Below are 14,676 nucleotides of genomic sequence, written 5' to 3' on the forward strand. Positions count from 1 at the left end.
TCAGGTTTTTTCAAATCATGACCCCCTGGGGTAGGGATGGGCCACAATGGACGATCAAAGTTTTACATAGAAATATATACATGTAGAAAATTCTTAAAAAATTTCCTTCTCAAGAACCACTGTGCCAGGAAAGTTGAAACTTATAGGGAAGCATTCTAAGGTAGTGTAGATTCAGTTTTGTTCAAATCATGACCCCCGGGGGTAGGGCAGGGCCACAATGGCCTATCAAAGTTTCACATAGAAATATATAGGAAAATTCTTTAAAAATCTTCTTCTCTGGAATAGCAAAGGCAGGGATTTATCTAGCTATTTTGTTTTACTACCGTTTTATATGTAAAGGGGAAAAATGAGAGCCGCAGGCTCGATCTGAGCGCCGGAGGCGCGAGTAGTCTAGGGGGGTCCGGGGGCATGCCCCCCCCCCCCCCCCCCCCCCGGAAAATTTTTAAATAAATGGAGCAAAATCCTGCATTCTTAGAGCTTCTGAGAGTCATTTGTAGACCTTTACAAAGGCCACAAAAACTTCACTTTTTAGGCAAAATACTAAATAACACACACAAAAAAAAATTAACCAGGTCAGGACTTTATTTAATTTTTTCTCTAAATATCTATCACAAATCAATTCTGTTTTTCATGTTTCACTACTAACATTGTTTTTGTTGTTACTCCATTCTTCCGATTCATAGTGATATAAGCTCCATCTTACTCATCTACACTTTTCTTTTAAACTCTGCCATCGCACGCGTATCTTTCGACTCCATCATGGACTTGGCACAGTTTACCGATCAATATCAAATAAAAGCTTGAATATATTCTCTCTTTTAAAAGCGTTTGAATGACTAGGATGGTAAATTAGCTGTAAAACTTCAATCGGACAAAAACGGAAAATTTCAGAACGATGTTTTAAATATTCTCCGTTTAATCGGAGAATTTTCTATCTGATAAAGGGGAATTTTTGCACCTTTTTCAAGAGGGGAAAGGTACCGTTTACCGGTAGTAAAAACAGCCTTGATAAATCCCTGAAAGGTGAATGATCATATTTTTATGGAAGCATCCTCAGGTAGTGGACATTCAAGCTTGTTTAAATCTTGACCCGTGGGGGTAGGGCGGGGCCACAACATGGAATCCAAGTTTTACATAGAAACATGTAGAAAAAATCTTTTAAAAATCTTCTTTTCCAAAATAGCAAAGCCATGATTAGTCCTATTCACATGGAAGCATTCTCAGGTAGTGTAGATTCAATTTTGTTCAAGTCATGACCCCTGGGGGGTAGGGCGGGGCCACAATGTAAGTTCAAATGTAAAGGGCAATAAAGCCACATGTAATGAAAGAAATATGCAAGCATCCTTAGTTAGTGTAAATTCATGTTTGTTCAAATCATACCCTCTCCCATTTAAGGATTTTTTAGGAGCACTATATTGGGTTTAAACTTTTCAATAATAAACTGATTTATGCTTTTTTTGCTCAGGTGAGCGATGTGGCCCTGGGCCTCTTGTTAATGTTTGCTTGACATTGCTATTATAGGAATGATGGAGCTGAATACTGTGGGTCTATCTACCACAAGATCAGGAAGGATCTGGAGGGAGGCGTGAAACTCTCCTGGTCCTCAGCCAAGAGCACCTCCCTAGAGCTCGGCACCAAGTACAAGATTGATGGAGACTCATCCGTGTCTGTAAGTGGTGCAAAATAACGTATATTTCTAATGCATTCTTTATGCTTTAAAGATCTGGGTAATTAAATGCGTAATATGTAGATTTTGTAAGTATTCTGCGTCTCATTTCTATTAAATCTGATTTTTTCTACTTTGTTAAATAGGCCAAAGTTGACAGCAACAGCAGAGTTGGTTTAGGATACACAACAAAACTTAGAGATGGTATGTTTTGTTTAAAATTTCAGTTAATATTGAATGTAAAACACAAGTGTATGACCAAATTCTCATAAAAATCCATGTATTTCAAAATCCATATCTACTTTCAGGAGTGAAGCTTACATTGTCTGCCCTGGTGGATGGTAAGAACTTCAATGCCGGAGGACACCAGCTGGGACTTGGACTAGATTTTGAGGCTTAAGTTGTGACTTGATTGACTTTGTTGACTTGTAAAATGTAACCCAGACATTCAGCAGTGAGAGTGGACTTCATCAGATCTCAGAGGATTATTTCTATTATTCATTCATCATGTTCAAAAGCCGTCTTCAGAGATATTTTAATGGTTAAGCTTCTCTTTGTCATTTGTATGGAAATAGTAAAAAACTGAAAAGTAAAATTGATCTGATGTCATAAAATGTTTTTGTTTTGTTTTTGTAAGTTTCTTTTTAATTTTCCTTAAAAGATAAGATGTGGAGCTTTGGAAGGGGGTTTGCATTCAGATTTTGTTTTGTTTGCCTTGCTGTGAATTTGGATGGGAGAATCAGATTTGTTTCAGATATTTAAGAATGATATTTAACTTTATCATGTTGAATACATTTTCCAATATCATGATTAAGATATATTACTCATATACTATTGCTTAAATTTTGAAATAATTTTTATTTCTTTTAAATCTGAATATCTCGACTTGCTAAATAAAATACAATTTAAATTGTAAAGGCATTGTTTGTTCCCTCATATTAAGATCTGGGTTCTTAATACAGAAAATGTAAAATGTTGTGTGTTTTGTGCAATTATATGTTAAGATTGTAAATATTACAGTAAAGGTGTATTTATTTTGCTTTGCATAAGCATCACTGAAATGCTGTACAAATATTCAACAGAAGTAGCAATAGATTTATCCAATTTACCTTTTCATGTACGCCACTCATTAATTAAAGCTTACCAAATTTACAGTTTCTTATTTTTGATAGAAAAGAACCTCATTCCACTCCAGTCATAATAATTATGTTCCTTTTATATAAAGCAGAAATATCCTTATTAACCTAACAAATCACTTAGTGCCAAAAAAAAATTAAATTAAACATTCTTCGTGTTAGAACGTTAATGCAGCCTTAATTGCAGAATTTACAAAATATTTTTGCGTAGTCAAAATAATATTGCTGCTATCATCAAAGAAATGGTATATCGGAATAAATGTGAGAAAGCACCAATGTTAAACAAGTGGCGGTGGGTGATATGGAGAATTCGGACTTGTATTCAGCCGCCCAATGTAAGTTAACATTTTTAATTAATGATGAAAAATAGTTTGTTGAAGTATCTTACACGTTTTACTGGAAACAATCGACCAACTCTTTATTATTCATCCTCGCAATGCCAGGGGTCCTGGCATTATGAGGATGTGGAATTTTATGCATAGACATCAGAACCCCCCGCACTCCCCATCCAACCAAACACACACACTTTTTTTGCAAAGGTAGACGGCACTGAACATCGGTGCGTAGGTTTAGCCCTCCCCCTCCATTCAACAGACACGTTGCAGGTTAGATTTAAAAAAAAAAAAAAGGTGGAAGCGTTTATGGTATGGAAAGAATTTTGATCATAATTTTCGTGTTTGGACAATATGGAGGCCTCTTTAGGGTTTTTTTTTTTTTTTGGCTTGTCATGGTTTTTTGTAGGTTTGATTTTTTTTCTGAAACCCTTCAATTTGCTTTTTTTAAAGGAAGACCACCGAATTTCCTGAAAAAAGCCCCCCCCCCCCCAAAAAAAAGAAAAGAATAACAGAAAAACTAAAAGATCTTTTAAGAGGCTTAATGTAAAATGAAAGAAGAATATGGTCTGTTTATAAAATAAACTTATTTATGGTCGGTTTATAAACAGTGTAATAATACAGCGCTAAACTGCTAAAAATACTAAGATACTCAAAATAAAAAGTGAATTTATAATTTTAAAAGTGGTTTCCTTAAAACGGTCAATGCAAATATACATTTTTCAAAAGTTATGTAAATAAACATTTTCAAAGTACAAGATACAGGATACAAGATATTTTACAAGTTATTCAACATACATAAATGTACAATTTAAACATTTTTTTTTTACAATATAATTTTTTTTTAATAAACAGTTACATAAATGACCAAGTTACATAATAATATTGTTCTCAGTGTCAATGATCATACATGTAATACAAGAGTACATGCATGTATCACTGCATAAAAAAGTGCGCTTTGCACAGGTGAATCTTTTTAATTTAAGCAATTTACTAAAAACTAAATTGCTTCATATAATTTGAATCAGCGCTTCTTCTGCTTCATTCGAACATAATTTCAAAGATGGAAATGAATGAAATTGTGAGTATATTTTATATTTGAACTTTTCGACATCTTCTTTTAAAATTTTTCTAATGTTTGAAATTCTTATGCATCATACCCATTATTACTGTAAACGAGTTTATGTAAACGTAATAAAATATTATTTTGCAGTGTTCTTATTAACATTTTCCGAGATTCTTCCTCGTAGTCACGTGACGAGTCATGTGACATAACGCTCATGTCAGATTGATGTTTCGCCACGTATAATGTGGTGTAGTAGGATTGTGCATAACACGCATAGTAGAATGGGGCCTTACGAAGGGGGCAAGTCTGTGTAGCTGCTAACTGTAAACACACGACAACTGAGACAGGATGGACGATTCGGAGATGCAGGACGACCAACAAGACGAGGACTGGTACCAGAACGGTAGGTGGGGGATCTAAGGGTGTGGGCCTTGGTCACATCAAAAATATATCTGATATAAATATTTACAGATTATGGCACGTGTATATGTTATCTGGTATTTAGGGCATATGATACTATCTTACATGACTAAATGCTGATACGGGTAGTAAAGTTATGAATAGCTAGGCCATTTGTGAATTTTCTGCTATTGATCAAATTCTGTCTCAGCAGTTATGCAGGATATAGGACCAGTCAATGTATGAATAACTGGTAAAAATCAATATAAACGATGAATCATGCTCCCTCCATCAGTATCGAAGAATGCAAATTTTAGTAAAAGAAATCCATTAATTCGTGGTTCCGGTCATGGCCAAATCATCTGCGGTGAATTAACAGATGTATGAAAACAGTAGCCAAAAATTATGAACATCTTGATAAAACATAGAATGATAGCCCTTGTTTCAGGATAATGTATACAAATACAAATCCCATACTCAGACTGTAGAAATAGACAACGATAAAAATATTAAATCTGCATTGAAAAGAAAGATTTTTAAAGAATCATAAACAAAATCTATGAATCAACATTCCAGACTATTATTTACACAGCATATAAATTCCTTCTATTAAAACTCATCGATTCCACTACAGCCATATTTTGGGTCAAGTATTATTTTCAGCCACAGTGTTTGATTTTCCCGATAAAACCTAGAGCGTTGCAAAAGTATTTGAGAACTTTAATTCTTGCTTTCTTTTGTGGTTCTTGCACAAAAAAAGTAATGCACATGTAATTTACATTACAAAAAATTAGATGGTAGGAAACTATCCATGCGTGGATCTAGAGGGATGGAAATCTGGACCCCTCTCTGGAATTTGTGGGGTTATTAAATGTTATTCATGTGATGTAGTAAAGTAAAATGACTATATGGATCCCTAGAAAACGTGATTCCACTCAAGTTAGCAGGAAAAGACATGCCTATTGAAGCCTAAGAAGTAAAGGAAAGCAGCCCCCCTTCCCCACGAAATATTTTTTCACGCACGTTTGGGAAAGGAGTTTCTTATTTACTTGTCAAACAATTTCTGGTTTGGATTTTTTTTACTAGCTAGACCCCTTCTAAAAAAAACTCCCATACCTGCGCTCACTATCATTGCATATATTTTAATGTTTCATTACCTATAATGGGGGATTATATATGTAATAATATTATGACCAGTAAGAAGAATGTTTTTTCCCCAGACCTACAGCTGGCAGCAGAGTTAGGGAAGGCCTTGTTGGAGAGAAATCGTGAACTAGAAGCTCAGGTTATCCAGCTCCAACAGATCAACAATGAACAAAACATGGAAATTGAGGTAATATGTTCTATCGAACCGAAATAGGATCCTTACTAAGACTTTGTGTACAGAATGGTATAATGAATACATGGCGTAAGATTATTTGTGTTATCTATAATTATAAACAGACAAATATAAACAGATTGTTTACGCTATACTGACCCATTAAGGACATACACATGTAGTGTCCATTACCGAGTTTCTTCGAAAATGGAGAATTTGGCTGACCACTCCTGAAAATATGGTATAATTATGTTGCTATACCAATTTGGAACTTGATAAATGTTATCTTCACCGTAAGATAATGAATTAAAGAAGCTATACATATATGATATGTTTAACACTTACAACTTGGCTAAAACCTCTTTGCAAGTTATATTTATATAATTATAAAACTGAGAAAATTTTATCACAAAATTTCTCTTATATACATGTACATGGTATTTCATTTTCAACATAGGATACCTGGTATTTAACCCCCCCCTTCCCGGAATTTTTCTGAAAGACATATAACTTTTTTCGATAGTATATCACACGTCAGTTGGAGACGGTCAGGGATAGCAGTGAGTCCCGTATGCGGATTTATGAGGAGCTGGACAGAACGTCACAAGAACTGGAAAAGACGAACCAGAGACTACTTATAGACGGAAAGACCGACAAACAGAGAATAGAGAAGTATAATTCCTTATAACAATATTATTAAACTGTATTTGTACATGTATGTTGAAATGCACATACCCATAGATGATACTGATATCGATTTTAAAAAATAATCCTTTATAAGTAGATGTGAATATTTGCTTTTTTACTAAATTAAGCGTATTCTTTTCGGTCAGATTGATGAAAACCGTTCTGCAGTTAGAAGAGAAATGTGACGATTTAGAAAAAAAGGTCGAAGAAATGAAAGCAGAAGAAAAACGTTTAAAGCAGAAACAACAAAAGCAGGACAATCGACGGGCCGTGAGTTTGGCAAGTCTACGCGAAAAAGAACGAAATCCGTATCTAAAAGATATCCTCAATGAGGATTGCCACTGGACTTACAACAATCAGTTCAAGAAACTACCTCTAAATCCTTACGAACAGGAAATCAAAAATCTCCAGGAAGCAGTCAAACAGCTTAAAGCACAGGCATTAATAGACAAAAGGAAAAAAGAAGATCTGGAAACTGAAGTTTCATTGTTATGGGAGGAAAATTCAGGTTTAGAAAAGAAAGTGAGGTGTTTAGAAGAGGACGTGAAAGAAAACAGCTATCTGAAGTTTGAAATACAACGGCAAAAGCTGAATCTCGGTAAATACTGCAAAAAGTGTTCTAATGACCTAGTAGAGTTGAAAAGTGCTATTGAAAAGGAAATAGAACCAGACGAACCGCAAGTTGGCGCGGGAAAACTGGTTCGATTGGAAAGCGGTGGAAGTGTGTATGGGAGTACAGAGTCGCTGAACAAAATTGTCCCTGATATTCAGGAAGTTTCTCCGGTAGAGGACCTTGAGGCCAGTAGCGTCTCTATTCTAGACGAACTGGAAACACAGTACAAAAACTTGTTCAAGAAATACGAAGATCTTGTACAGAATAAAGGCAGACGGCCTGGTAGTTTCCACGAGAGCGAGACTTTTGATGAAGCTCTTCACAAACAATTAGCGGTGTCCCACAAGGAGGTCCAGACTCTTCTGAAGATGCAGAAGACGACAACCACGTGCGACACGGCGTCGTCTGCTGAAGAAGAACCTAATCTTCCTCATTATAAATCTCTTTTCCGGGATATCTTCGCTACGCTGAAGCAGACGAGAATTGACGAGTCCTCGGAACAACCCCCTGCTACAAGTCCGCATTCCGCTGAGCCTAAACCGCTCGCATGATTTTTTTTTTACTGTTTTTTGTTACATAATCTAGTCATATTTCGTCAATCAGTATTTTAGATGGATCAAAAATTCAAAACATAATCTACATTCGTTAGTTTAATCGAACAAGTTCTTTATCAAGAAACACGGATACATTTACATTCAATAAAATTTAAATCATTTATAGAAACAAAGTTGATATGAGGTAATCCATAGATGAAAACAAATTAACATGCATTGTTGATGGGTGTGTAAATACAGTTATAATACCATATACTAGATGATTTCCAAACGTATATTTAAATGTTTTGAGGGATGAAGTTGAATTAATTTTTCTTTCATTTCACCAAAATTTCGGGTAAAAATACACGTGTGTAAATTGTGATAATGTATATATTAGATTGTCAATTTATAGACTCCGTAGTCGTCTAAATAAAGTTCCCACGGCGTTTAGAAGTTGCTGTTTATTAAATGTAGCGAGTTTTACATTTTATGACTGCCATGTTTTCATCTAGAAAATATTTAATTTATTAAATGTAAATACACACGTTCACTTCAGCATTAATTTTTGTTAAGGATGTGTGTGTTGTTTGTATGTGTACTAATTTAACAAAACGTATACTGTTATTTGCATACTTTTTTTGTTTGTTATTTTTTTACTACCTTTTTGTTGAGATACATACTCTACAAATGATATTGTAGTGTACCTTTTAGTATTCACATTGTTGAGAATTAAATGTATTATATCTTGTCGAGTGCAATCAATGCATGTTGTTTTGTACCTAGATACAATAAAGCTGATGTTGGTACATGTACCAAGTGTGAGTGTTGCAGTTGTGGCAATGTCGAATTCATAATGACTTGTTAATGACCGTAAAACAGAAGGGACGGAATTTTGTCCAATAAAGTTGTACATGATGCTTTACAAAAAGGACGGAATATTGTCCAATCGAATAGTGCATGATGCTAATCAGAAAGGACAAATATTAAAGCTGACATGAATTCTTAAAAACGCAACTTTTTCATCTATGTACGACTTGTTTCATACCAACTATAGCCGTATTCCGCCATATTTCTTCCAGATACCTTGTCTTATTGTAACGATATATACCCGAATGCCCTCGTTACACTTGAATGATTTTTTGGCTTGGCTATCGACTTGTGCACATCTCCGATGGTAAAACATTTGAAAACACATGGGTTGATCAAGACATTTCAAAACCACACAACATAATAATCATATTTCTGAATAATTATAGATTTGAATCAAATGTAATTAAAAAAAGAAAGAAAATGCAAGTTTGAAAGAAAGATTTAGTTGCACGAGTACGCATTTTTACACTGCGCCAATTTATGCAGAATAAACATGAATAAAAAGCACTAAAACCCGTAAGCACACTTTGAAATTATTATCATTTGAATGGAACAAAATAATCAGCGTCTTTGATTACAGGTTTTATGCAGACTTTGATGCATGTCGAGAAAACGCGTCGAACGCTGTAAACGTACCCATACCTGGTAATAAAGTCACTGCATCGGTTCGAAGATGTGCACAAGTCAAGTGAAATACACCCTGAATTCCATTTATTGAAATATGCATCACAAAAAAGAAATAAACTCCATAAAAACTCAATAAACACACTGTATCTACTCCGTACAGTCTAGCGCGTCGATACACTTAGTCCGTGCTGATCAGATTTTGGTCAGGGAAAATATCACAAGTGGAAAAGAGTGGAATTTGCGCGGCTGAAATGGGGGGGGGGTCTAAAGTATAATTATAACGGCTTCATAAGGTATAACTGAAAAATGTCTATCTAGTTCTAATAAACATTCTTTATATAGTCTGCAGTTGTTTTGCATCGCAAAATTCATTTGTCAATTACAACTGATTATTTTAGCTCAAATCTAAACCAAGTAACTTGATATACGGTAAATATTTAGTTCAAGACTTAAAAACATTAACCAGAATACAAAAGTTTATGTGTGCATCTGTACGTTCTTTAACACACACGCGGAAAAAAACATCCCCCTTTTAGACTGATATTGAGGCATTTGTATTTTAAGGGCGGGGGGCAGAAATAATTGACATGGCCGTTACCTAAATATTCTTGGAAGACAGACATTTCTGCCAATTCCATTTTTGAAGATTTTTTATTGTCTCACTCCGACCACAAAGTATGAACATTTTTGCGGAATGTGGCTGTTTTATAATTATTACAGGAAGTCTTTCGAGATTTCAGTATCCCTGTCTGACAGTCTAGTTTTTTTTTTAAATAAAAATAATTTCTGTTGCAATATTTGGGAGATACTTTTAAAAACCTTGGTAAGGGAACTTGAAACCTGGTGGAATACAGATAATATTTGATTACTCTTTTATTCATTGAACTCTCTCGCTCTCTCTCCTCCTGTAACCATCTGTAAGCGCAATAATAGATATAAAATCATATGTATTTTGTGCTGTACCATTTATTAGACCTTGGGACAGATCAAAGATTTTTTTTTGTCAGGCGGGGATGTCGAAACTTGGTCAAAAATTGAAATAATAATTTTACTTTTGACAAGAAAATAAACCTAAACGCCGAAATTGAAAGGAAAAAAGTCTACATCATAGGAATCGGAACATTGGGAACTTTCTCAAATACATGTACCTTCTCAGGTAAGGAATCTGAATAAAAATTATTTAGACAAGAGGTATAAAAAAGCTAATTTTTGGTAGAATGTGGAACTCTCATCGGTAGTTTGCTTTCCCTTCCTATATGTTTCGACTATTAATAATTTATATCCAACCCAGATATTTCCTGACATGCAAAAAAAAAAAACCCGTAAACTCGCCCAAACTTCAAAACCTATTTGGGGGGGGGGGGGGGGGGGGGTAGCCGATGACTTCTAATGCTTCAAACCTTAGCCTTTTCATACCAATTTAACACAAATTGGCGTTTACCAGGGAGTCTGCGTTTTCCGAGGGGGTTCCTACGTAACTTTTTTTCTTGCTTTAGTAAATAAATTTAATAACCTTGCAAATCCCAGGGGAGGGGGGGGGGGCATGGCACTCATGCATAGAATCACAACACAGCCACTTCAATTTATATTGATGGGGGACCTCCAAAAATGGTGAAAAAGATCGCTGGAATCTTCCTTGCATGTTACTTGTGGGTGGTCGAAGCCCTTAGATAGGGTTACCAAGACAAGATAGAATTTGTCCCCATTGTAATTTAAAAGAACTCAGAGGTGAGTTTCATTACATACTAAAGTGCAGCTCGTTACTTTCAGAAAGAATGCTATGCTTAACAGAAAAAAAGCATAAAATTTCAGAATGTGATTAATTTTAAACACATTATGAATAACAATAAACACTGTTTCCTGAGAAAATTGTTCTCGTTTATAAAGAAAAAAAAATAAAATATGCCCCGCCTAAATTACCATACTTCACATTTATAGCAACGTACAATTTTTTGGTTTCGTTTCTTATTCACGCATGCTTTATAGATCTACTGTTATGTATAAAATCACCTATATATTTTGTGATTTTTGTATACTGTTGTAAAATGGTGAAGAGATTCAAATAGTTGATTGAAAAATGATTGAAGGTACGCGGAGGAAAGCAAATCCGCGAAAATCTCTGAACCCCACTCCACCTCTGTATCCGCCAATGAATTCTATTTTGATTATTCATGTACCATAGAATCAAACTCGTTTATTGTGTATAAAATTATGAAAATAAGTTTAAATCAAGTTATATAAGGTCTTTAATTAAAAAAAAATTAATAGATAAAGCCAATACACATTATTTATAATGAAAATATTTGATCGTAAAAAGATCCGATCTTTTTCAGAGAGCGTTATGCATTTCTTTTAAACCCCCCCCCCCCCTTTAACGGGAGAATCTCGTCAAAGGATGCTATAAAATAAATTTAATGTAATTAAGCCATGTCTAAAAATTTTGTTTACATTTACATATACAGACAAGAGTAATATTTATTTTTGAAAAAAAAAATTGCACTTTTTCAGTCAACCAAAATACCAGTAAGCTTTCCACCTTTGAAATTTCCCCTGACCAAATAGACTATCGTCGTGGACCACGTGTGTCCAAGTGCTATGTGGTGACAATTTTTTACTGTTCAGTTAGCAATGGATTACATGAATTCTGAGATGCATATTTCAATAAAAGTAAAATAGGATATTTCTTTCGACATGTGCACATCCTTGTAACGATAGCAGTATTCAGGTAAATATCTTTATCATTGCGTTCGATGCGTATTCTCGACCTGCATGCGTGCATATCCAAACGGCTTTTGCTGTTTTCCGTGTTATTTTTTCTAAATTGCAGCAAATGCATTCAAAAATAATTTACTTCTCAGTATAGTTCTAGTTTTTGTTAACTTTTAAAACATGTATTTGGTCAGTTTATGGATTTATGACAACTATGCTATCGGAGATGTGTACATGTCGACAGCCAAGCTAGAAAATCACTCAAGTGAAACAAATGCATCAGGCTTTATATAACAGGTACAGGTGGCCAAAAATTTTCAAGTAAATATGGCGGATTCGAAGAAATATGGCGGACAAAGGCGTACAGGAATGTAGTAAGCCGTACAAAGATGAAAAATGATGCCTTTTTAAGAGTTCATGTCAGCTTTAACCAACCACGTTGTACATAATGCTAAACCGAAAGGACGCAATATTGTCCAATCACGTTTTACATGATGCTAAACAGAAAGGACGGAATATACAGAAAGGACAGAATGTTGTCCAATCACGTTGTACATAGTACATGTACTAAACGGAAAGGACGGAATATTGTCCAATCACATTGTACATAATGCTAAACAGAAAGGACAGAATATTGTCCAATCGCGTTGAATATGATGGAAAAAGAAATGATATGTGTTGTCCAAATCAGGCAGTGTTTGATAATAATCAGAAAGGACGCAATATTTTCCAATCACGTTGTGCATGATGCTAAACAGAAAGGATGGAATATTGTCCAAAAACGTTGTGCATGATGCTAAACAGAAAGGGCGTATTATATGGGGCGCCGTTTTGGTATTTACTGCCAAAAAGTGATATCACCTATTCGAATAGGTGATATCACCTATTCAGTTGGTGATATCACCTATTTGAATAGGTGATATCACCTATTCAGATTTTGAATAGGTGATATCACCTATTCGAATAGGTGATATCACCTATTCGAATAAGTGATATCACCTATTTGATTTGAATTGGTGATATCACCTATTCGAAAAGGTGATATCACTTATTCGAATAGGTGATATCACCTATTCGAATAAGTGATATCACCTATTCATGCTGAATAGGTGATATCACCTATTCGAATAAGTGATATCACCTATTCAAATTGAATTGGTGATATCACCTATTCGAATAGGTGATATCACTTATTCGAATAGGTGATATCACCTATTCAGCATAAATAGGTGATATCACCTATTCAAATTATTTATGAAATAACAATAGCTCCCTAGGTCCCTAAATCTTATTTACTTTCACTTTCGTTTTATAACTCATCATTCTAGGAGACACTTCAGGCCCTTACACTTTTGCATTTAAAATTTTAATAAACCCTTATAGAAATGGTAGTTTGTTTTGCTCACAAATTAATTTATTTCACTTATCTATCAAGTAAACGTAAAGAAAAATTGAAAAAACGCATGAAAACTGGGTAGTCCGAATTTTCTTGGTTCCAGTGGACATCTGTATATTATAGGGAGCATTCATTATTTAATGTTGTAAGAAATTCGAATAGGTGATATCACCTTTTCGAATTGGTGATATCACCAATTCAAATTGAATAGGTGATATCACCTATTCGAATAGGTGATATCACTTATTCGAATAGGTGATATCACCTATTCAGCACGAATAGGTGATATCACTTATTCGAATAGGTGATATCACCTATTTCATTTCAAATTTTGAATAAGTGATATCACCTTTTCGAATAAGTGATATCACCTTTTCGAATAGGTGATATCACCTATTGAAAATGAAAAGGTGATATCACCAATTGGAATAGGTGATATCACCTATACGAATAAGTGATATCACCTATTCGAATAGGTGATATCACTTTTTGGCAGTAAATACCAAAACGGCGCCCCATAGTATTATTGTCCAGTCACAATGTACATGATGCAAAACGGAACACTTGGAGCTCCTCAGATGGCTCGCACCTCTCACACTAACATCGGAGGTCAACGATGTTCTACCATCTTGCTGATTCAGTCATGTGATCTTATTTGAATTTCTTTCAAATGATATACACTTGAAATTTGATTTACTTTGTGGCCCATCACTATGTTTTTACTGGGATCTTTCTCCACAGCCTTTTAATCCTTTCAAAAATTATTCACAGGTGAAAGAAACCCTGTAATCTCATATCTTTGAGGTTTCAAACCCTGTACCCCTTTTCGACAATAATTTTTCCATGTCGGTGCAAGTCAATGTTATTTCATTAATGTGTAATGTTGTCAATTTTAAATTTACCGAGTGGAGGTAAATACAAAACTGACAACTTGACAATTTGTAAAATTTGTATTTATTGCCACCCGGTAAATTCAAAATATACAACATGAAAGATGGATGATGATGTTTAGTATCCCTCAAAAAACTCTTCTCTTGACCGTTCCTTTCAAATGTCTACATGTACTTGTAATGCAAAAACTATAAAACAAAGTCAACATACTGTTCGTCCATAGAAAACTGAGTATATAAAATACATAAAATATTTGTATGAACCTTGAAATACATGTAAATGTCCTCGAAACCTTGAAGATAAGGTTCTATTTATGGTAGGTTCGTATTATATTTCGACGGTAAACAACCAGCCTAATTTTGATATTTATTAAAGTGTGAAGAGGATCTTAAAACAACTGAAGTATCAATTTATGAGACCTTTCCCATGT

At 34.6% G+C, this 14,676-nt stretch overlaps 2 protein-coding genes across 2 annotated transcripts in view; both read left to right on the forward strand.

The window, feature by feature from the left end:
• LOC134273861 (voltage-dependent anion-selective channel protein 2-like) overlaps positions 1 to 2,818 on the forward strand; it is a 6,297-nt gene extending 3,479 nt beyond the window's left edge. Inside the window, exons 7-9 of the mRNA XM_062756086.1 lie at positions 1,522 to 1,669; positions 1,813 to 1,870; positions 1,975 to 2,818. Coding sequence (XP_062612070.1) covers positions 1,522 to 1,669; positions 1,813 to 1,870; positions 1,975 to 2,066 — 298 coding nt within the window. The 3' untranslated portion in view covers positions 2,067 to 2,818. The remainder of the gene's footprint in view (positions 1 to 1,521; positions 1,670 to 1,812; positions 1,871 to 1,974) is intronic.
• Positions 2,819 to 4,412: 1,594 nt separating this feature from the next.
• LOC134273820 (cerebellar degeneration-related protein 2-like) lies at positions 4,413 to 8,565 on the forward strand. The gene is made up of 4 exons (XM_062756032.1): positions 4,413 to 4,603; positions 5,820 to 5,932; positions 6,441 to 6,589; positions 6,751 to 8,565. The coding sequence occupies exons 1-4, from the start codon at positions 4,549 to 4,551 to the stop codon at positions 7,766 to 7,768; spliced, it is 1,335 nt and encodes a 444-aa protein (XP_062612016.1). The 5' UTR covers positions 4,413 to 4,548; the 3' UTR covers positions 7,769 to 8,565.
• The last annotated feature ends 6,111 nt before the right edge of the window (positions 8,566 to 14,676 follow it).

This window comes from Saccostrea cucullata, unplaced genomic scaffold, assembly GCF_032062105.1.
Source record: "Saccostrea cucullata isolate Sc308-1 unplaced genomic scaffold, CSIRO_AGI_Scuc_v1 ctg31, whole genome shotgun sequence".
Lineage (NCBI taxonomy): Eukaryota > Metazoa > Mollusca > Bivalvia > Ostreida > Ostreidae > Saccostrea > Saccostrea cuccullata.

Coding starts and splice junctions, on each gene's coding strand:
- LOC134273820 (XM_062756032.1), top strand. CDS start 4,549: ATGGACGATTCGGAGATGCAGGACGACCAACAAGACGAGGACTGGTAC. Junction 4,604..5,819: donor CGAGGACTGGTACCAGAACG/GTAGGTGGGGGA, acceptor TTTTTTCCCCAG/ACCTACAGCTGGCAGCAGAG. Junction 5,933..6,440: donor AACAAAACATGGAAATTGAG/GTAATATGTTCT, acceptor TTTTTTCGATAG/TATATCACACGTCAGTTGGA.